The sequence below is a fragment of the Amblyomma mixtum genome, chromosome 2, assembly GCF_055824585.1.
Source record: "Amblyomma mixtum isolate Tamu chromosome 2, ASM5582458v1, whole genome shotgun sequence".
In the NCBI taxonomy this organism is placed as follows: domain Eukaryota; kingdom Metazoa; phylum Arthropoda; class Arachnida; order Ixodida; family Ixodidae; genus Amblyomma; species Amblyomma mixtum.
In genome coordinates, this window is record NC_143013.1 from 15,474,366 (window position 1) to 15,496,912 (window position 22,547).

At 50.2% G+C, this 22,547-nt stretch overlaps 1 protein-coding gene across 6 annotated transcripts in view; it reads left to right on the forward strand.

Annotated features, from left to right (window-relative positions):
• Positions 1 to 22,547, forward strand: part of Oatp30B (Organic anion transporting polypeptide 30B) — a 246,754-nt gene that overhangs the window by 190,106 nt on the left and 34,101 nt on the right. For all 6 annotated transcript variants that reach the window (XM_089570607.1, XM_089570611.1, XM_089570606.1 and 3 more), the window contains one exon: positions 21,444 to 21,966. In XM_089570607.1, the coding sequence (XP_089426733.1) occupies positions 21,670 to 21,966 (297 nt within the window). In that variant the 5' untranslated portion in view covers positions 21,444 to 21,669. The remainder of the gene's footprint in view (positions 1 to 21,443; positions 21,967 to 22,547) is intronic.

Genomic DNA, 22,547 nt, shown 5'->3' on the forward strand with positions numbered 1-22,547 from the left:
TTTACCGCCGCCTGCGCGCAGTGTACCCGTGCTGCCTACGTACTCGTTGGGTTCTCGGATGAGGTTCTGTGTCTTCAATATTACGATCTTTGTGCTGCGCCCCTGTCTCGGTATAGACGGGGAAGGGTATACAGACAGGTGCGTTGCGTCACTCAGGCTCGTGCTTGCAGTCGTCGGTCGCAATATAGACGGCGCCTTTATCATCGCTCTGCGTATATGGCATACTCCATTATGAGGTCTTTCTTCATTCCTGTCGCTGCTCCCGAGATCGCAGTGTGTGATAATGTTTCGGCCTGTTTGTCGAGAAACGACCTGTCTCTTGTTTTCTCAGTGGGTGCGTGGGTTTGTTTCTTTATTTTTTCGTACCTTAATGTCTTTCACGATCAGTGAATGATGAGTTTCTGCTATAACATAACATGTCAAAGTAAGCAATGCATAATGGACCGCACAGAAACTGCGCGCTGATATCGCGGGGCGTAGTTTAATTTCTTCGTGTTAATATTATTCCGCTTAACGTTCGCGTATTGCACCTATGCCTAGGCCGCATGTTCTTCTCTGTCCTCTTATGTTAGTTTTTCAACTACAAGCATTACTGTAATATGCCACCAAGCGGGTGAGATTAAGTCGAGCAGTGATAAAGTAATGAGATTTGCTGCACTCTGGTTGTCGCAGAAAAGGACAACGAGTAAAGCATACACTGTTGCTTGCACGAAAATATCTTCTCAAGGAGTGATTGTCCCCGCGTACTCACCGTCCCCAAAGTGTCGGCGTGCGTACATGAGCCGCCCGCAGGTGCAAACTCAAGTGTAATCTCGCACAGTCCTGCCCAGCGTGAACTTTAATACTGATTTCCAAAGTTTTACTCTTGAAAAATAAGAAAATAATGAATGAAGCGCCTTTACAAATCTCGTATTTCACGCTTTTACGGTACATTGACTGGCCGTTGCCTCTTATATCAGAAATGCAAAGAAAAGAAGCAAACTGTGCGCTAAAAGGCGAAGTACGAGTCTCATTCGAGTCTTATCGTAGTTCGCCAGCCCGGGCACACGAATGGCCGTCTCATATTCGCTGCGCAACGTTGAAGGTGTGTACGTTTTTAATCCGGCCGTTCGCTTCAGTTTTCCTAGAGCGAGTTTACCCGCGTAAATAGACGCTCATTCCTAGAAAGCCATTCCTGGAAAACTTTCTGTATTTTTCCTCTTCTTTTTATTTTTTTCGCAGCTCGAGCTTGCTTGTGGACCTGAGCGAAGTTTCCTTGCAGGGAAACAGTTTTAAAGGGCAGCGCTGCCGCTTCGCAGCTGCGACGCATGTGCCGGCGCGCGCGTTTCCATTCACGAAGGTTTCACTTTGTGTGTGGCCGCGTGCTCGTGTGACGTCCCATCAGGCGGGGGGTCCCGTTGATTCACAACCGCGTATACGCGTAAGCGCGGGCTATTTTTTCGCCTCTCTGTGTGCAGTCGGCTTTGTGGGATACGAGTGCGATGTCGGGACGAAAATAAAATAAGGCACTGCCTTGATGATTCGTGGAAGGCAGAAAGGGGGTGAGAATTTTACATTAGGAGAGAAGCCAGTTCGAAGCAGGAGTATTGAGGGAAAAAAGATGATAATTCGTGACAGTTGCTAATTATATTCACGGTGTGCTGCGGTGCGGTGTTGTATATGGTATGGTATGGTATGGTATGGTATGGTATGGTATGGTATGGTATGGTATGGTATGGTATGGTATGGTATGGTATGGTATGACCATAACGTGGTATTGACATGCTATTGTATGATATGGCGGGGTGCGGTGTGGTATTGTATGGTATGGACCGATGGTGTGGTATCGATCCTAACTGGAGTTCTTTGACGTGCGCTGGGCATACAGCGTTTTTGCGTTTCGCCTCCATGGAAATGCGGCATTGGCCTCAACGGCCGAACTCCACAGCCACTAAATTAGCGCTGCGGGTAATTTCATTAACTAAGAAAGTTATAATAGAGTGTTCAGCGAGCAAATCGTTCTCTGCTACTAACGGGGTCTTAGTAAAACGCCGCAGGGAGAAGGGGACCGTGCTGGATCGTGAGTAAAGCCCCTCAAACTTCGTGAAGTAATGCCGACCTTTGAAGAATGCCGCCCCGCAGTCATTCTCCCCCAGGCGGCTGTCATACGCCTCCCCAGGCTTGCGTGGGACGAAGAGGAGGACAGGGGAGATTTCGCTACTTCAGAAGGTTTAATCCTGAGAGTGCCGAAGCCTGTTTTGAAATACGGTCTGGCACATGCTTTTTTTAATATCCGACGCCCTCGCGTTGGCAGTAAGACAGTGTTATGCAATGGCTTCGAAGCGTAGTCGGATGCAAGTCGAGAAAAAAAGCGGCTTTTCTCCGTCAAAGTACACCCTTCCAGCTAATGGCGTCGGTTGAATCTCATGAACCTGATAGCGGGAGTTGCGTGGCAATGTAAGAGGGGGACTGTACCCGACAATGAAAGGAGGGGGGACTACCCCCTTTTATCTGCCACTCTCGGCGTTGTCACGCTAGTAGGTTCATGAGAATCGGCCGTCGCCATTGACTGGAATGGGGTCTTTTCTCGGGGAAAAGCCGCTTTTTTCTTGACTTGTATCCCACTGTAGTCCCCTTGACGAAGTGGCAAGGAACGGGAAATACGCATGGTGATGCGTGGTCTTCCTTGTTTCCGGAAGCAGTGACAGCCGAATTTCGTTCGGTCTTCTCCGTCGTTCCCTCGCCTTCGACACCACCTCCAAGTCTCGTGTTCGCGCGATCGGTAGCACGACCTCCGTGTCACGACTGCCTTTTGTGCTTGAAGCTTTGCACCCCCGCCGGAAAAAATAAACAAAAGAAGAGACCCGATCGCTGCTGCCGGAGAAACGTGATCCGCGATCTTCGATACCGGAACTATGCGGCGCGAGAATAAAATTGAAACGCGGGGAACGCGGCTTACCCGGAGCTGCTTGTTACCATTCCGATTCCCCCTGCGGGGCCCGTCACTCGTCTCCATATAGCTGTGGGCGGGATAGCAGTGAGCGGAGGAGGAGGCAGGGAAGGGTTATTATTACTCCATCGATCCGAGCATCCTTCTTCGCCGTCCGGTCACGTGCGACGCGAACAGCGGAGAAACTAGCGGCTGCGTGGGCAGCAAGCGGCCAGGGAAACAGAAATGAATTAAAATTAGGAAAAACCACACGAATGAAAGGGAAAAAGCAAGAGGGTGGAAGGAAGGGAGGAATCGGCGGCTAGGGCAGCCTCTGGGCTGGCGGCTTATAGTAAATCCGTGGGCCCCTGGACGTGGAGAGGAGGGAAAGAGGTATAGAGATGGTGGTGTGGCCGAGCGCGGAGTGATAGTAGGGAGAGCAACGCTCGCGCTCTTCTGTCGCCATAAAACAAAAAAGAGCGGTCGGTGTGACGGCCCCGCGTTCCTTTTGGGCTTGCTCTTGCTGTGTTGGTTTGTTTGTCCTTTGTTTGTTTGTATATTTAGTTGCTTGTCTGCCTGTCGGCCGTCTTCCCTTTGTGCGTCGCGTATTTCGCTGGGAGGAGTGAGTTTGAGAGCGTGGGAGGGAACAAGGTTCGAAAAAGACTGCGAGCTGCCTCGGGCAGCACGCCGCAGGGGGCGACGACACCGATTCGCGCCGCTGTTTTTGGTGGGCCCTTTTCGATTCGCCCTCCGGCGGTACGAACGAAGTGGTTTATGGTTCGGATGCTTTCTCGGACGGAGTCGTGTCTCCTGTTTACCAGCCCACGCTTTTACTGCGTTTTTTTTTTTCATTGTTTTGCGACCAAGGGCTGTTATGACCTTGCTTGTATACGTTATCCGTGCACGGACCTTCCTGATTTTTTTTTTTGGGCGGGGGGGGGGGGGGGGGGGGGGGGGTAATGCGGTTCTGTGTAGCTGTGACGGGAAAACCCTTAACGACAATCGCTCGTTGCACGCTGGGCGTACAGAAAGGGGCTGAAATGTAGCTACATGCAAAACTCCGTGGCCAAATAGCTCCTGAATCTTTCCTCGCTACTGCAAGTCTGAGCAGTTGTTCTATGCACCGGACGAGGGCACGTCTCTGTAGCCGGCGATCGAAAGCGTCAGCCCATAGCTGTATGCGGGAATATTCTTCGAGTACGGCTCTTTCTTTCTTTCTTTCTTTCTTTCTTTCTTTCTTTCTTTCTTTCTTTCTTTCTTTCTTTCTCGAAAGTCTATTTGGATTTGGCGCACAACATGACAAGATTTTCGTTCGACCGTGCTCAAAGCGAACGTCGTACAAATGTTAACGAGAGCGAGAGATGGTGCACAAGCGAGCGTATCGGAGTTGAATTCAGAACCAAGTTCCGTGCCTTGCATGGACGGAGACTTAAGCGGATGCATTCTTGATAGGCTTTTCTTCCTTCCTGTTTGTTTATCATTCCGTATCGTAGCGGTCTCTAGGCTATGTGCGCTGGTGTGGGGGTGCTGGCACTCCGCGACGCCCAGTGCCACCCTCCGGCCAAGTTGAGAACGTTGCGGACGCCTACACACTCGCTGCGAGAGCCCATACAACTCAAGAACGAAGCGGCCTTTCCACTTCAAAGGACCCCCTTACCACCAATGGCGTCGGCCGATTCTTTAGAGCCCGCTAACGTGGCAATGTAACTATCCCCGGCCATGGGGGGAGCGGATTATCCCTCTTCATCTTCCATTCCCTGCATTGTCGCGCTAGAGGCTCGAGAAAATCGTCCGACGCCATTGGCTGGGTGCTTCGACGGGGAAGAGCCACTTCATTCTTGAGTCGTATCCGACTACAGTACTGCACAGTGTCTGCTGTTTCGAGACCTCAGGGGAACGGGAAATGGCAACGAATGCTTCAGAAAAAAAAAAAAAAACAGCCTGTTGTGCCGTCCGGCAACGTACTAGTTCATTCACACCTAAAACATGCGAAATATCCAGCGGCTCGGGGCTAATCAGCTTTACTAGTAGCTGGGTTCGTCTGCACGCTTTTTCGATCGCCCCAAACGTTCTGTAATCTACCGTCATTGTAAGCGTTTCCACTGTTTAACGGTCAAGTCTGGTGCAGTGGCTGCCTTTGTAATTTACATTACGCCTTACAACATAACTACGGGCGCTAGGCAAAGACTTGCGTCCCTCCGGCGCATGCGGCGGAGTCGGTCGCGCACTGACAACATTATTAATAATGCTGCTCCGTCCGCACTTTCATTCCACTTTCGCGTAGCGCCAACGCGTGCGTCGGAATGTCGCGACGTGTATACGGCTTCGGGTTTTCTCCTGTTTGTACCGGCTTGTTTGCGTAAGGGGAGGTGCGGAATATGTGGAATATATGCATGCGGTACTCCTCGCAAGATTGCACGCCACGATACTATGTGGCAGGCGCGAATTTCTTTCCTTCCTTTTTCTTTTTTTTTTCGGATGCTGCCCTCCTCCCAGTTGAAAGCCGAAAGGAAGGAGGAATTGCACGGGACGCGCCCTGCCTAGGGGACGCACCCGTCCTGATTAGATTATTTCTCTTCTTTTTTTTCGTTCTTTACTTGTTTATTATTTCCTCGACGCCAGCTGTCGTCGCGCTGGCTCCGCCTGGCGTTTCTTTCGCGCAGTCGCGGAGGAAATTCCCACGCGCGTAGGAAGCCGCGCCTGAGTCGCCCCCGCCGTCGAACCCATTTTCGCGGGTGTCATTTCCATCGTCACGGCGCCCGGAATGGCTTCAATCCAGTTTGCGGAAGAAAGGCGCGTGCCATCAGTGCGGAACAATGGGCCCTTGGATTCGGAGTGGGCGCCCAAAGACAGCGCATGCGCGCACGATTCGCCCGCGTTTCTCCGTGAAAATCGGGTTTTGCCTGCGCGCATGCAGGCAAACCTGACCCGTGGAGGAATCTTGCATTGTGTGTCGTCTTTGCGTTGTTTTAGGGTCGCACGCCCGCGCACCGTATAGAGAGAGGTGTGCTGCCTGTGTTGAACGCCATGAAAAAAGAAAAACGTCAAGCAGTTCTATGTATAGCGCGTACACGCAGTCACGTGTGTGGCAGCTTTCGGCAGTCGCTTCTGGTGTCCACTTGTTTTCGTTGCTGCTGCTTCTCGATCGTACAAGAATTGTGAGCTAGATGGCAGCATGTACTGGAAGAAAAAATTACTGTTCGGGGAAGATAAGGGCACACACAGCGCTGTACCCTTGTATTCTCGTCCTCGTTTTTTTTTTTTTGTTGTAATTTTTCCAGTTCTCGATCGCCTTATCCGTGAGAACTGTCCAGTTTTCACGGACGGCGCCTTCAACACGATCGTACCTTTGTTCTTGTGCGGATTTTCGCAGCGAGCTGCGCTGCTAAGATCAAATTACTGGGTTTTGCGCTCCGAAGTTGCATGTGAGCTGCGAGGGGCGCCGCAGCGAAGTGCTGTCAGGTTTAACGTTTGACTATATCTGCTATTCAATCTTTAACGATGCGTAGAAATGCCAGTGTGAGAATGTTTAAACTTTTTCGCGATACTTAAAGTGCGACAGCGCCGCTATACTGTGAACCGAACTGGGTGTGTGTATATAGGCTTGTTCGGCAAAAAATGACACAGCTGCAGTGTGCCACCGAGCGTTTCGCGCCTCCGCGCTCGGTAAGTGGATTGTCGGTGCCTTCGGACACGAACCCACCTTACGAGTTCACAAAATCTGGAGCACTTTCTTCCGCGTTATCCCCTTTTCCTCAAAAGCATCGGGTGCCGTTTTGCAATGACGGCGACATTTTATAGCGCGAAATGCTTCATTTGGACGCACTTGTGCCGCAGTTACCCAAGAGCGTGAATGAGCGCCGCCCGTTCGCAAAATGCGCTCGTTCAAAGGACGCAGTGCGAAGCGATAAGGGCCTTTTCGTCGGGGAGTTTATAGCCGCAGTGCTCCGCACGGAGCTCTTCCAAGTTCCTGCGAGTGGCATCGGCCGGCACCTCTCCGGAGACGACGCCGTACGCGACAGGCCGTGGCGTTTCTATCGATCGCCAAGTGCACAGCGTGCCAAGGGAGAAAGAAGGGGGAGGCCCTCCGGCGGCTGATGGTCTTGGCCCCCCGACGAGGGAGCACTGGGTCATCGCACACATCCTTCCCTCCTTCGGCGACCCCGGGCTGTGGTTGTCTCGCAGCGTCCCCTTCTCCGCGGGCAACTCGGCGTGACGCGGAGCCAAGGTCGGCCCCCTGTTTTCGACGTCCCAAACGTCTGCGGACGGCCGGGCGCTTTCCGCTGCCGCGGCTGTCGTGCGCAGATGCTGCGCGTGTGGCCCAACCCGAGCGCGTTCACTTGTGCCGACTTCTGTGTGTTTGTGTTGGTCCCTGTGACGTCCTTGCTGACGCCACCTACTCTGGCGCGGACCTTTGAACTAGCCTGCTGCGTAAACTGCACTCAGAACACAAGTACGCCTATGTGGGAGTACAAAAGGGAGTAAGCTGCCCTTAGCGCACTCCTCTAAGAGGGAGTGCGTGCTAGAGGACATCTTACTCTCTTTTTACTCCTTTCTGTATAAAGTGTAATCGCTCAAGATCGAATTCTGAAAATGATTTGCAATTATTCGGGACCCAATACGATGTCCTATGCTCTATACCTCGCGCCTATACTCCATATACTCTATACCTAGCGCCTGTCCTGTGTATTTTGTGTCGTCTTCGTCTGTCTAGCGCTATATATGCAAGAAATCTATACCTTATTGCTGCCGACAGAGGGTAGATTGAGGCATGAAAATGAATAAGAAAATGAGCCTCTCCCGCAGTAACACCGATTGTAAGGGGTAACGGGAAGCGATCTTTACTTTTTGTTGTTGTTGCGCACAGCAGTAATGCGAATTGCGGTCACGGCCTGGAAGTTTCTTGCCAGTTTGAGGCGGACAGCGGAAGTTATCGCGATGGGCGTTCATTTTGCCGGAGTCTGCATCTGGTCTTTTCTCAAGTTGTGTATGTTCGGTGAGCATTTGTGGAGGAGAGAAATATCTCCGTAATTAGGAAGTCAACGACGTCCTCGGGCGAAGCGTGTTATTTACTTTTCTTTTTACTTTTTTTTTCTTTTTCTCATTAAGGCAGACCACTTCCCTGTAATAAACGAAATTTCTCCCTCAGCTCCTGTAGTTTACATTTGCAACGGTAGTTAGGCAGGCCTGAACATCACCTGTATTCTGGCTGCCCACACAAATGTCACATGGCATTCCGGGGGCGCTTATTTTTGAAAAAGCCCTAAAAGCTACTTTCGAAACGACAAGGGGTTCGTTTGTAATGGTGTAATTTGGCTAGAAAATGGCCGTCGCCGGACGCGCCTTTGCTCTAACAAGCGCATTCCGTAATTTCTCCCTTGCTCGCTCTCCCTTAGCCCCTTCATTTTTTTTTTCTTTTTGCACTGGCAGACCAGCACGAATATCTCTCTCTACTTTCCCTGTCCTTACGTCGATTACAATACTTATGGTGTTTGTTTTTTTTTTATCTCAATTTCCTGGTATAATAAACGGAAGGACACGACAAGAGATGGCTCGAGCACTAAATACTGTACTTTTTTTTTTTTCTCAGAAGCTGAAGTGTGCCGTCGTGAAATTCCCGGCCACGCTAGATGTCGTTCCTGAACGAAGGAGAAAATGGCGAATTTGTACGCCGACCTATAACACCGTTAAGGAAATACAAAAAAAAAAAAAAAAAAAAAACGAGCGTGATAGCAGCTGCAACCACCCTGTTTGAAAAGGGACGCTCCGATCTTCCATCCATCCATTCATCCACCCGATTATCATTCCCCAAAGCACTCCGCACATAACAGCCGCTCGAGATTGGCGGACGCCCCTGCAGGCGTTGTCCAATCACGGGAGCCAGCGGCTCATACGTCATCCTAAGAGCCGACCAATCGCGACTTGTTCTTTGTAGATTCCGCTGTGCTGCGCGGCTGAAATGTGAAAGAGAGTGTGCACTATAATAGAAGCCGAGGAGAAAACTTAGTACGAGGAAATAATAATAATAATAATTTTTATTTCTGCCTCAAAAAGTGACAGAGGAGCTGCAGAAAAAGCTGTCATAGACAGCTTGACTGAGCCGCAGCCCCCTTATACCGGGCAGCAGTGACAGGCGACGAGAAAAAAAAATAACAAAAAATAAAAGAGAACAATTCAGAGAAAAACACATTATTAACACCAAGAAAAAATGTTACCTCTAGTTTGTACATGTGTGCAATTTACAAGGTCATCCAAACATCATTGCATAAGTTAAGCATCTTTTAGCAGTACAACAAAAGCACAATGAATCAAACAATGCAAATTAAAGAAAACAAAAAACACCACTTAGTGCAGTTTAAAGAAAAAAAAATCATTTTGTAACACAGTCTATGTATAAGCAACGCAGCTCACGATGAGTACAGGTAAATAAGTTAAAATTGGCAGATTTGTATGCGTTTAGAAGAGAAGGAAGTGTATATTGCAGGCGCTGTTTACCAGTATTTATGCGTGGTGTAGGCACCAACCAGGTTTCAGGCTCTCTAAAAGGGTAACTAGCTTCTTTTTCTTTCAGATTTGCCAGACGTCGAATATGAAAACAAAGCGAGATGAAAACAAACGTATAGCTGTGACGCCCAGAAAAGTGGAAGGAGTAAAAAAAAAAAAAGAAGAAGAACGCGCGCACAGGAAGCTTCTGGCGTCTGGAACAACCCTTTCTTATCCTGCTTATGTAATAGCTGTTATTACGTACCCGTGCCGTTCTTGGCTTCGGCTTTTACCTTGCGTTTGACGTCGAGCTGTGTCGCGCTGTCGTGACTGCGTGGAAGTCCGGAACTGCGGTCGCTGGCGCGTGTTCGCCATTAGCGCCGCGCTACGCAGGGTCGTTAATTCGCGCTACGCCGCCTCCGTGCGTCCGGTCTCCTCCTGGTGGGGAGTCCGCGGAATCGCAACTCGCGCACCGCGTTTCCGTTGATACTTCCTTCTCTGTCTTTCGCGGTGTTGTCGACGTTGATCGATGTCCGCCTGACTGTTAGTGGTTAGCTCAGAGCTTTAACTCTGAAAAGGGCAGAAAAAATATTGTAGATATTGTATATTTCTCTCCTTGTATATTGTATATTTGTAAGTTTTATATTTGTATATATTTTATACTTGTATGTAATGTATGTACTCGTATGTTGTATATTTGTATGTAATGTATTGTATATTTATTTACTTTCTTTTCTTGTATAATTATCCCCCCCCCCCTTTCGCGGTTTCTGAGTTGCGCTCAATGCGACCGCCGCAGTGGCTCAGTGGTTATGGTGCTCGGCTGCTGACCCGAAAGACGCGGGTTCGATCCCGCCACCTCTTTTCGAGCAAGCCACTTCTTTTGTGATAGATTAAATGAAGCAATTTCGATGGAGGCGAAATCCTAGAGGCCCGTGTATTTATTGTGCGATGTCGGTGCACGTCAAAGAACCCCAGGTGGTCGAAATTTCCGGAGCCATTCACTGCGGCGTCCCTCATAGCCTGAGTCGCTTTGGGACGTCAAACCCCCCCACAAACCAAACCAACCAGTTTTCAAATGAAGTTGGTGTGAGCATACGGGCAGCGTTTTTCCAAATACTCTTTGGCCTTATCATTGTAGGTTGCGCAAAAGGTTGGCTATACGCTTATGTCTACGTTCTTAACGTAGTTTTGAATACTCATCTTCCCGTACAGTCATGGACAAAAGTTTGCGGGATGCAAATTCGCGGAAAAAATTTATTGCTGCGAGGTTAGGCACAGTACATCCCTGAAATGCATGGGAACTTAATTAGGCATACATGCTTCATCTGCTGCAAAAATACAGTCTGCCTGTCTAGTGAGGCAACGCAGAAATAATTTTTTTTTCTCGCAAATCTGCATCCCGCAAATTTTTTTCCATAACTGTACGTCCAATGGTTTCAAGCAGCTGAAGAATCATTGCAAGTTTACTCAGAGCGGATTATACTTGTATTGCTGCGAGGTTCTGTTTTCTTCTTCTTTCATTTTTTTTCCTGTGTCACCGTAGGTATCGAATTTTTTACCGCTGCACATGCAGGGTATCATCGTTTCACGGGGCGAATTTTCTAAGCGTTGTACGTATGCGCAGACACTGTTCTCGAAAAATCGCTACTGCGCACGTCTACATTTCAACCGCTTTCAAGACTTCCTTGTGGTGCACGCTTCTGTAATGTTTGTTCTCGTCGTGTATGAACAGAGCGAGGCCGAGGGTGCACCGATCGGTCCAATTTCACCGACTGCCTATTGCTGTTGCTTCCGCCTGACAAATTTCTTTATACAGTTCATAGACTGTCTGGGGTCCCATCTATCGAAATTTTCGAAAAGGAACTTTGCCCAGTATAGTGTTTTGTTGCCAAATTCTTTGCCCACCTTCCTGCCTGTCTGTCGTCATCCTGTCACGTGACATGTACGGGAGCTTTTCTCTAGAGTGCGTGTGGGCTTAGGGGAGGGGGGCTGTTTGCGTTTCAGCCTATCTCCTCCCCTTTCTTTCTAATTATTTCTTAGGCAGACGTCGTTGCCGGAGGATCTATCCTGGCGGTCATCGCCACCGAGTCTGGCGTTAAACTCGTCTAAACTTCTCCTCGGGGCGGTTATCTAACCTGCGGCCTCGACCCCGTCGTCGCTATACGGTGCGGGCTGGGTGCGCTTCCTACGGGCGCGCGATAGTCGCCTAAAGTGATCGTCAATCAACCTCAGCCCTGCCTCCAGGCTTACGTCATCCAGTCGCGCCCTGCGCTGAACTCCCGTGCACAGCCCCGGATGCACTCCGGGCTGGTGTGTACACATATCGGCAGGCCGACGAGCTCTTTCTGGAACCCTGTAAGATATTCAAGGCCGCCTCTTTTGTGCACTTTTTCTTTCTTTTCTCTGCCCAGAGGTCAGCCAATTTCAGTCGAAGGCCGTTTAACGCGTCGTTGGACGCAGTTGACTGACGTTCACTTTAGCCGCGATCAATATGGGTGGTCAGCGTTCGCGGCATCTCAATTTGGCATGCTTCAGAACTGTGCGAAACTGTTAGATGGATATGGGTTTATTTCGATGCGGACGGTTCACTGGCCTATTGTTCGGGGAAAGGGGACGCAGGGGACAGGATGTATGCTGAACAAGACTGTGACACCTATCGATCACCTAACTTATTTCCAGTTTGCGTTGCGTTAAGACTTTAATATCTTCGGTTGTATTGGGTCAATGCACGCGCGCGCGAATTTATAGCGTGCTGGTATGTATGAAAGAGTGCAAGAGTGGTTCTATACTGTCGGCCTGCCCTTCCGAAGAAGCACCGTGCAGCCATTTGTACACGCATTTATGTATAGCTCTCATAACAACATGTACTATGAAGTAGCGCTTGACAAAACGTCTCTTGGCCGACCTTTTCAGTCAAATGAACTCTTGCCTAATGTCCAGCTGAAAGCTCACTGCTTCCAATGAAAATTTATTTCATTCTGACGAATTTCAGCGTGCTTCAACTTTCATTTCATCAAGAATTGGGAACAGATTAGAATGCATCATTTCGGCGTACGTGTAGCAGTTTTCGTTCTTCGCAGAACTTTGGACGCTGAATATCTGACGCTGCGCAGCTTGCGAAACTTGAGGAATTCATATCTGCTTTAGTTTCGTATTGCTGCGCAGCATGATTGCAGCCTCAGCAGTCACCGAATGCGTTGGCTGTAGCCTTGGGAAGTGGCCGGGGAAAAGCACATTTTTTAAGAAAACGCAACTGGAATTTTAGTAAGAGAGGCAGTATGTGTGTCTGCAGAAGTTGGAAGCTTTTGCCGCCCAACAGGAACGTGCATGCGCTAAATAGCTCGTCCTGTTTACGTAGGTGGCAATGCAGAAGTGCAGCAAACATTTGCTGAATTTTGTAAAAAGTGCAGACTTAAAACGATACGCTCGTGAATTTTGGAGGCATTTTGAAATATAAACTTTTTGAGAACCGTTTCTCTATTCGAAATTTACTATCGGCGACTTATCGGTGAGTCATGCGAACACCTTAAGTCTGTTGTATCATATCCAGAAATTCTGTACAAGCGTATTTTTCAACGGGAAGTTGTTAATCAACGCAACGTTTTCATGTATGGTAAGATTCCACGAAAACAATTCATATATCCGCACAGATCTCCCATCGGCAGGTTTGCGTCTTTTTTTTTTTTTTGCTATTAACATTTTTTCTATCGTCGAAATCATTCCCCGTTTAGTTTTCTATGGCAGTCTTAACTACTCGATGCGAGCGAACTTTAAAACAAAGATTTGGTACGCATCAGAGCAATGAACCATTACATAACCATTACATAATTTCATAACAGTGCCTTACGATATTCCACAGATGCCTCTGTCCAAAAATACTGAACTTGTTCGTTCCTGTGGTATTTCACTCTGCACACGTACGTTCGCCTCAGTATCATCCATCCGCTTGATAATTCCGTCTTCGCTTCGAGCCAACTACTGTTGAACCTCGTTATAAAAAAGTTGAAGGGACCCAGCGATGACTTCGTTATAGCCGTATCTTCGTTATATCCATTATTTCGTTATAACGAGGTTCGACTGTATCTAGTTCGCAGACCTTCGCTCCCATCCTTCTTTACATCTTCGCGTTGTGAGAATTTCGTCAACTATAGCTTTACACTGCCTGAATCAATAAGTGACGAGGCAGCATGGAGTAAACTGAATCATTGAAACGGAGGGACGAAAAAGAGCGACGAAAAAAAAAAAAAAAACAGGCGGAAAAGACTAGATCCGTGTTAGCTATGGACACGCGATAACGCATTGCGTACAAAGTACAAGTCAAGGATAGTGGCGAAGGGGAAAGTTGTCTGGTCTAGGTTGGCAGTGCTTCATTAAGAGAGCCAGTGAACGGAATGCAAGCTCAGAAGCGAAGTTCCGTTATATGTAAATACATATAAAGGAGGTGGCGAGACAGAAGACGCCTATATAGCGCGCGTTGACGTAACTGCTCCGCTTCGCAAGCCAGCCCTAGTTGGTAGTCTATTATAGCGTTCGCTCAAAAAGGGAGAGAAGGTGGAGAAGAAGAGGGTGTGTGGAGCAACCGAAAGCGCCTTACACGCACTTCTATACGCATACCACCTCGGGTCGCGGATCTTTCGCAATACCCTTATCATCCAACAGCTCCGTATATGAAGCGCCGATCAAAGACAGCGCCCTCTGCAGTTGCGCTGCTGAGGACCCGTACATATCGATGCGGTGTCTGTAGGCTCGCGCTCGCAATTTTGCTCATTGTGCGCTCGAAGGCGCGGCAGCAGATCGATGTGAAAGTTTTTCCCGGCCTGGCGCTGTCTCCGTGCATAAAAGACGCAAGCATGAGATCGCGCGTTAAATTCTTTTTCTCTTTTTCTATTCGGTTTTTGTTTTTTTTCTTTGTTAACTCCCCGCTTTCATTTTCGTCTGCGCTTTGCCGCCGCCGCAGACGAAATTGCGCTTTCAAGTGGTTCAAAAGAACGACGAGCGCCGGAGTCGTCGGTGGGGGGCGCGCGCGATTGATGGCAAGCTCGTCAAAAGGGAAACTTCATTCAAGCGCGGCTCGCTTTGTTGCTACGCGTGGTTTTGCCGCCGGGCAAAGCGGGACAAGCGTAGGTTATGTCGCGCGCAAGGTCAACCGCTCTGCTCTCTGGATGCGTGTGTGGCGAGCGCGGATGTTGTGTGTTGTTACATTGGGCGAAGCGGGACAACCTTTTGCGCCGTCGCTTGGCATCGTTCAGGTGTCTTTTCCTGTGCGGGTGGCGTCGATAAACTGGCTGCCGCCGCCACTATTGGGGGGTTGCCAGGATGGCGTATGTTTCGTTCGTGGCGCGATGCGAGTGCGCATGCGCGATAGCGCGAAAGGCGTACGAAAGAAGATCGTAGTTTGGTGGTGGTATACCAGACCGGCCGGAAGGTGCGAGTGGTCTTGAAACGTCTGATGTTCTGTGAAACGGGGGATGTCATGGCTCCTCGTTGCGTCGATGGTCTAAGAGAGAGAGAGACAGAAGGACGGAAAGGCAAGGAGGTTAACCAGGCTACCCTACACGTGGGGAGGGGAACAAAGGGGGGCAAAAGAAAAAATGTCCATCAACCACTATCACAAGGGTACAGAGGGCGCACACTTAAAGCTTAAAGTTTAAGCTTAAAGTTAAGTTTGATGGTCTGGATTGTCATCTCACCTATAGACCTTATGCGAAATGCACTGCCATCTAGCGGTCGCCGCGCGCGTTCCGCCATGTTGGAGGATAGCCGCCGGATTCACAGCACGTACTGGTACACGCTCGTCGTGCGCGCTCGAGTTTCACCGCCTTCAATATCCTCACATATTGCTCATTGCCTTGCTGTACGCAGGAGGGTCGCAAAGAAGCCCAGGGAGAAAAGGCAAGAGGGCTTGATTTGAGCGCATTTCTATTTTTGGACTGCGATCCCCGACGTCCGCAGCACAAATGTTGCAGAACCGTCGCTACATGTCGAGACATCGCGCAACACATTTCGTTAACGCCATGTAGCAAATGAAATTGGAAATAAGCTTTGTAGGCACGAAGAAAATATCACACAAAAGCTGTTTTTCTGCTGCGATTTCCCGTGAAGTGCTGCGATTATCGGCCTCGCAAGAGAGTAATCGTGATCAGCTGTTCAGTGGTACGGGTCGCGCTTTGTGAGAACCGTCGCTCCTAGCGTTATCCGCTGCAGCGGTTACACGCGTTAGTTTTTAGTGCGAATATTTGTTTCGACGGAAACACTAGCAAGGGTCAAGTGCCCGTGGCACAGAATGTTTGCGCTCTGCAAGTAAGTCAATCGTTTCTGTTGACCAGGGAAAGGTGCCTATTTTGTGGAGCTACGGCTTGTATGCGTGTAGCGATTTCACTGAACCGGCCGGTTTCCACGAAACCGTGTGTTGTGTAAAAAAAAAAAAAGAAAGGACCGTAAGGGCAGCCGCTCAAGCGGTACTATAGTTCCAACTAGTAGCGGGAATGCATAACGCGTGTAGAATCCTCCAAAAATATCAGTGCACAACTGCTTGCTCGTCGTGGTAAAACCATATACACTGCTGCATTCACGGGCTACGTGTTTTTAGCGGCGCGATAGTCCAAGAATGGTAAGCACTTGTGTAGTGGGGTCGTGCGGCGACCCAGGGGTCTATGTGCCCGGTAATAATAATAAAATGTTTTCTCTCTCGGTCTAGGGCACTAGGGCAAACTAGGGGCTCTAGAGCACTAGGGCAAACAAACAAATGCTGTATGAACTTTTCAAGGAAAATGAAAAGCGTCACATGTTGAGAGGCCACTTTTTTCGACACTACCAACATGAGCGTGAAGTTTACTATCGTTTGCTTTCGGCACCTACACAACACAGAAAACGCAACCACAACAACAGCAATTCAAGCAGCACGCCCGTCCGCAAAAAGTATCGAACCAAATAAAAACTGATTCAAACTAGACCGAAATGCGCACATTTATAGCCGTAAACGGAAATTACACTTGCTTCGTACATTTCTTCGTGTTCAGCGTAGGCAAACTGACGTAGGACTCCGTGAAAAACTTGTAGCTCCGTACTCGGTGGCTTTCGGAAAGTGGTTTGGACGCGTAGTAAGTGTCTGCGAAGTCACTTAGAAACTTGGGCAGCAGAAACACGTCGACTGACCATTCAGTCATGTTTACAGGCTCAAGTGACAGTAAATAAGATTTTCGAGCCAGCACAGCAGTAAGGAAGCTAACGCAGGGCACGCCTAAATCCAGACAGCAGAGGCGGAACGAGCTTCTGTCATCCTCCAACATGGCGGATTTCCACTGGTTCTCCTTTTCTCCGATAGATGGCAGCAATTTTGCATAAGGTCTATACGGTACCCCCTGGGGTGTCGACTGCGTCGATAGCTGTGCGGTGCTGAAGGCGTCGCAGATTCTGCAAAACAGTAAACCTTGGGACGCAATTTCTTCTCCGAGCGCGCAGTTTTCAACTGCTTCCGTAATTTTGATATTTTTCTTTTCTCTATATATTCCTGACGTTTCTTGCACCTTCTGATCCAAAGGAGCGGGAAAAAAGGTAAAAAAATAAGTTATGTTCGTTTCACCAACCACTCTCGTAAAAAAAACAAACAACGAATTCTGTTGTGCGGGATTAACTCTGGTCAAATCGAACTTACTCTATCGACAATAAGAGAAAACGAAAACTCAGTTATTTCCCTCTGGAAGCCGTTTTGTGTCTCAAGAATCTATATCTGTATTTGAAGCCCTTGAGGTGACGAAGTTGCGCAACGGTCTTCCTCGTATTTATAGCCTCTGGCCGGGCGTGTCCCGTTACCGTCGCGCGCCGAATACAATGAAGAGCTTGCTGCTCTATAGCGCCCTCATTTGTCGCTGATTCCGCAAATAGAATGCTCTTATCTGCTCCCTCGTTTTTTGTTTGTTTCCCAGTTCTTTCCGCTGTCGGTTCATTTATGCGGACCGTGTATAGTCGAGATACGCGTCGCTTGTGCCTCGAAAAGCGTGCATGCATAAAAAGGACGCGGGGCCCTCGGCTTCGCGTCTCCTCGCACACTGTCCCATTGAGCGCACGAGTCCGGAAGCCGTGCGAACGACGCCGTAAATTGTGCGTCGCTCCGCGATCCCCGGCTTTCGTGCAAAGGCACGCAGCTGGCTGGCTGCCCCGTGCGATGACATAATAGCCAAAGGTCTGCCGCGTCCGTTGTGAAGAACAATGGCGTTCTTTTGACTCATTCATCATCATTGCTCCCTCTGTCCCCCTCATATTTTTATGTCGTTTTCCTTGTGTATGCTCGGTTTATTTTTAGACCTGGCACGCTCCGGTTATAACGCGTGCTGCGTATGCCGTGCAGTCACTGGAACGAGGCGGACGGTTCTACGTTAACGAAAGAACAACGAAAAGCGAACCATGACGACGGTGACGTCACCGCGCGAAGAATGACTTCTCACCTCCCAGTTCTCACTGTCTCTCGTCGAAGACGTGATATCGGGAACTGTCGCATGTTTCAAACGAACACAGAAAGGAAGGCGTCCTGAACGTAAAGAGCTTGCCAAAAAAAGTTGAGAACTCCATGGGCGATACGAGTGGCGACGAAACAAGCGCTGTCAGTTGAAGGTTCGCTGGAAGGCTTTGTCGAAAGACAGTGCTTGCGTCGGGACCGTTTGTACTTGGCTTCTTGCGCTGTAAAGCATGTTTATCAGCCTGATGTTGTGAGATAACCGAAAAGCGCGGCAAGCCCATTTGAATCTACACATGTTGTTTCAGTGTTTCTGGAGCACTGATTGCCGTCGTTATGGGTGTTTGCAGTCATTGCTTGAGTGGCTGACGGGCGCTCGCATTTTAGTCGTGAGGAGAGGTTGCACCCGTCCCCTTTCTTCGGAGCCGCGGCCTACTCAAGCTGACGCTTTCCCGACTAATCCATTAATCCGGGAGCACCGTGAACACCCGCCCGTGCGTGCGTGCGTTCGTGCGTTCCTGCGCGCGCGCGCGCAGACAAGCGCTGCTTTGTGCTGGGTGCCGACTGTTTGCCCTGTCGCTGTGACGCCCGAGGCGATGTCACGAAAAGAAAAAAAAGGCATAGTAGGTTCTTGCTATGAATAATCTCGCCGACTAAATGTCGGAAGGGGTAATCTCCCTAAATGTCAACCCGACTTTGCTAATTGCGTTCCCAGCCGCTCGCGTTGTCAGGGCTTCCATTAACCCTATACCTTTTTCGTTCAAATCCCCCGTTCGCGCTCTTTAGCCAATTCTGCGGCGGCGTGTGTTGTACGCTTAGCTCTTGTCGCGTGTTTGCGTACGCAGTCATTTCGCCGGCACAATTCTGTGCTCTCGGCTGCGCAAACAAAACCCGCCGCAGTAAATGGGACCCGGTGGGAGATTAATTGACAGCGGAAGATTCCCACCCGCGCCCGACAAAACAATCGCCTTTGTGCTGCCCCCATTTCCTGCTACTCGAGAGTGACGAGAACTGGCCACGCCGCCGCCGAAGTGCGGTGATGCGGCGAGTATTCGAGGTTATCCATTGGTCAGTTCTGCTGTTTTGCTGATCAGTAGCTTCGCTGTGGTGTACTGCAGGGCTGCTTTAGTGCCCGCTCTACCCTGTGGAGACTGCGCTGCGATAATCAGCGGGCATTGATCCAAACGCCGCTTCGATAGTGGCGCCATCCAAGGGCAATTTGCAGCGATAGGGATGGTGTTGACAATGATTACTCGTGGGTGCTGCTTCATTCCTCAACAAAACGTCACCGCCGACATTTCGTATACGAGTATGGAACTCCCACATTTCTTCAGCAGTATACAGTTCAGTGCAAAACGAAGGCCAAAGCTTAGCCTCAGAGTGGAGGCCTTTCTTTTTCTGATATTCTTTCTTTCTCTCGATATATCGATGCCACCATTCGAAATCCCGAAACAAGAGGAATGATTTCGTGCGTGCGTGCGCGCGCGCGTTGCCTCCTGTACGTGAAGATGCACCCATTTCTTTCTTTCCCCAGGAAAGCGTCGGCCGCGTGCGGCTGTCGTTGGGTTAATCTTCGCTAGGCGAAAACCGGTTTTGGCACCTGTCCGCGGGCAAGCTTAGCAGCAAATGTTAAGAGATTGACCCGACAGACGCAGGGCTGATCGCGAAACGTGTTCTATTTTGAGGCGAATATACGAGGGCATACGACTGTTGTACCTATATTCGCACTACATATACGCAAGGCGCCACTTTCTGCAGAATTTCTCGTCGTCCTTTGTGCCCCGGTTAGCCGCGCTCATTCAGGAATGGTATTGAAGCAACTCTTCTGGACAACCGCGGCCGCGATGTGACCTGGTTTTTCTCTCTTGATCTCAGGCTTGTTCGCTTGCCTTTCGACCAGCTTTTTTGCTGTTCCGCGCTCTGACTTGGGTGTATTTCAAACATGTGTGTGCTGTACGTATCTTACCTCGTCGCATCCTGTTCAGGATGTGTAGTATAATCTGCGATCCCCTCCCCCGTAACGGCCGGATTGCAGTCATGTCATTGGCGCAATGCCGTTCGTGCCGCGGAGTACCGGTTGTCCGAACAAAGCTCGTTGCTCTCTTGTTCATCCTGCTCGGCTTGCAGCCCTATATCCGCCTTTAGGCTTCGCGGTTCCATGTATTTCCCTTTCTTTCTTTCTTTCTTTCTTTCTTTCTTTCTTTCTTTCTTTCTTTCTTTCTTTCTTGTTTTGCCTCTACTTCTTCGGCGGGGCTGAACGGTAGCTTGTTCGGCTGTCACGCCTTCGGCACGGCTGATCGCGAACCCGTGTTCGGGTAAGCGGTACACGCACATGAAGTGCTTGACCCGAAGCTCGCGTGTAAGCAGTGCGGTCCAGTTTCTGGCCGTCGCTGTCCCAATATACGCTGCCATGGAAGGACCTGCGCCGGTTGTCCGTGTCATTTTGAAAAGGAGGGTAATAAAACGCGATCGTTTTGTCCGTTCGACGTGGACTGCGAAAGAACTGGTTCGTGACTTTACGCAAGTGGCCGCGGGCGATCGCTTTGGGCATTTTTGTGTGTGCAAAGAAATGCGCTCTTGCGGACAGCTTGTTCTTTTCAGTAGGGCTAACCGAGCTCAGATCTAACCCGTTCGCTGGGACAACGTTAAGCCTCGTGCCCTTGCGGCATTTACGTAAAGGTCAAACCTTTAATCGTGGCCGCCGCGGTGGCTCAGTGGCTATGGTGCTCGGCTGCTGTCCCGAAAGACGCGGGTTCGATCCCGGCCGCGGCGGCTGAATTTCTTTGGAGGAGAAATTCGAGGCCCGTGTACTGTGCGATGTCAGTGCACGTTAAAGAACCCCAGGTGGTCGAAATTTCCGGAGCCCTCCACTACGGCGTCTCTCATAGCCTCAGTCGCTTTGGGACGTTAAACCCCATAAACCAAACCAACCTTTAATCGCGAGCTGCGTAACTCAGAAAGACAGAGAGGGAGAAGTAATTTTTTATTCGCTCATACTATAGTCGGATCTCGGCCCACATTCAGGACCGCCGCACAGAATTCCTCCGCGACAAAAAAGTAGTCCGTTGTTGAAACTTTTCTTGTTGCTTAAACAAGAAGCTAATCACAAGAAAAATAATAAGCTCTCCAATTCTGATACCTTATTTCATTTACTATTATGATTGGCCAGCGGAGTAAGACAGTACAGTCAGGGACAAAAGTCTCCGGACCACGTGCTCCTCTAACGAAGCCGATAGCTCTGCTATTGGTCGGCGGCTGGAGACCACACTTGTGGAGGTAAAAGTTAAATTTTTGTTCTTTCATCTCCACAAGCGCGGTCTCCAGCCGCTGTCTGATAGTAGAGCTATAAGCTTCGTTTGAGGAACACGTGGTCCGGAGACTTTTGTCCCCGACTGTACGCCGTGGACTGTGGCCTAGTGTTAACAACTTTTGTTTTTATTTGTATCCTACTATAGACCTCCTTGAGTATCTTCTCAACGTGACAAAGAGGGCTACTCATTGAACTTGTATATAGCACAGTATGCACAGCGCCTCGAGCTGCTTCTAAAGCACAGCACTGACTGTTCTTTCGCACCGTTCTCTCTTTTCTGCCTTCAGTGAGTGCCAGGCTCGCGACGCCTGAGGACTGCAGTAGGAGCAGCAGCAGCAGCCATGCGGGGTCGTGTCTGCCGCGGCCTGGAGACGAGGAGGCCGAAGGAGCCGGCGACGCAGCTGCACTAGGCCCGACCGCAGGCCCTCCGGGGAAGGGTATCATCTCCCCCCGTCCACTTGCCGTTGCTGCTGCTGCCAGGAGCGCCCTCCGCGGGGCCAGCACAGGGCCACGATGACGTCCAGCTGCCTGGACCTGAGCGCCAAGATGGCGCCGTGCTTCATGAGCCGCGACGACTCGCACTTCACGCCGCACAGCTCGCACCAGCAGCAGCAGCAGGCGGCCGGCGGCCACTGGGCGCGGGGCCACCGGCGCACCAAGAGCGCCGGCAACTATGGGCCCCGCGACCTGAGCATCTACACCACCATGGGCCTGTACGCGCACCACGGCACGCCGCTGCCGCCGCTCGCCCAGTCCGAGTCCACGCTGGCGCTGGCGCCCCTCTACGAGTGGCAGCAGCGACACCACCAGGTTGGTCACCACCTTATATCCAGCCTCTGTGCCAGTGGCCCAGTATTAAGGCGAAAGCTTTAAATGACTCATGCTCGCGGTGTCCGTCCGTGCGCTGGAATCGTGCCAACTGTGGCCTCTCCTCCACGCAGCGGCACAGCCTCCTCCTCTCCTTAGCAACCGGCGCGCCGGTGGGGGGCGCAGCTGTACATAGCAACCGTGACGTCATACAGTAGCGGTAGAACGAGCGCGCGCGCGTCGGCGGTGGCAGCTGCACCGCCGCTCCTTCGCCATACGTCTCGTTGCAGTCGAGTGAGTGAGATGCATGGCTCCGAAGCGGCCCAGTGATTCCGCGCCAAGCGGTTCGGGGAAGCGGCAGTGGGTTTACCACGATGCTTTCGCCAAGCACACTTTAGAATTTCCGAAGTGTCTTCGGTAATTTTTGGTTGATCCACGGTACGGACCACGGGATGTCTTTCAGTTCTCGCACCTGTCGTCACGGAAGTGGGTGATGTGAATCGCTCTGTGCGTGTAGATGGCTGTAGTCAGATACAACACAAGAACGATGCGGCTTTTCCCCGTCAAAAGAGCCCCTTCCATCC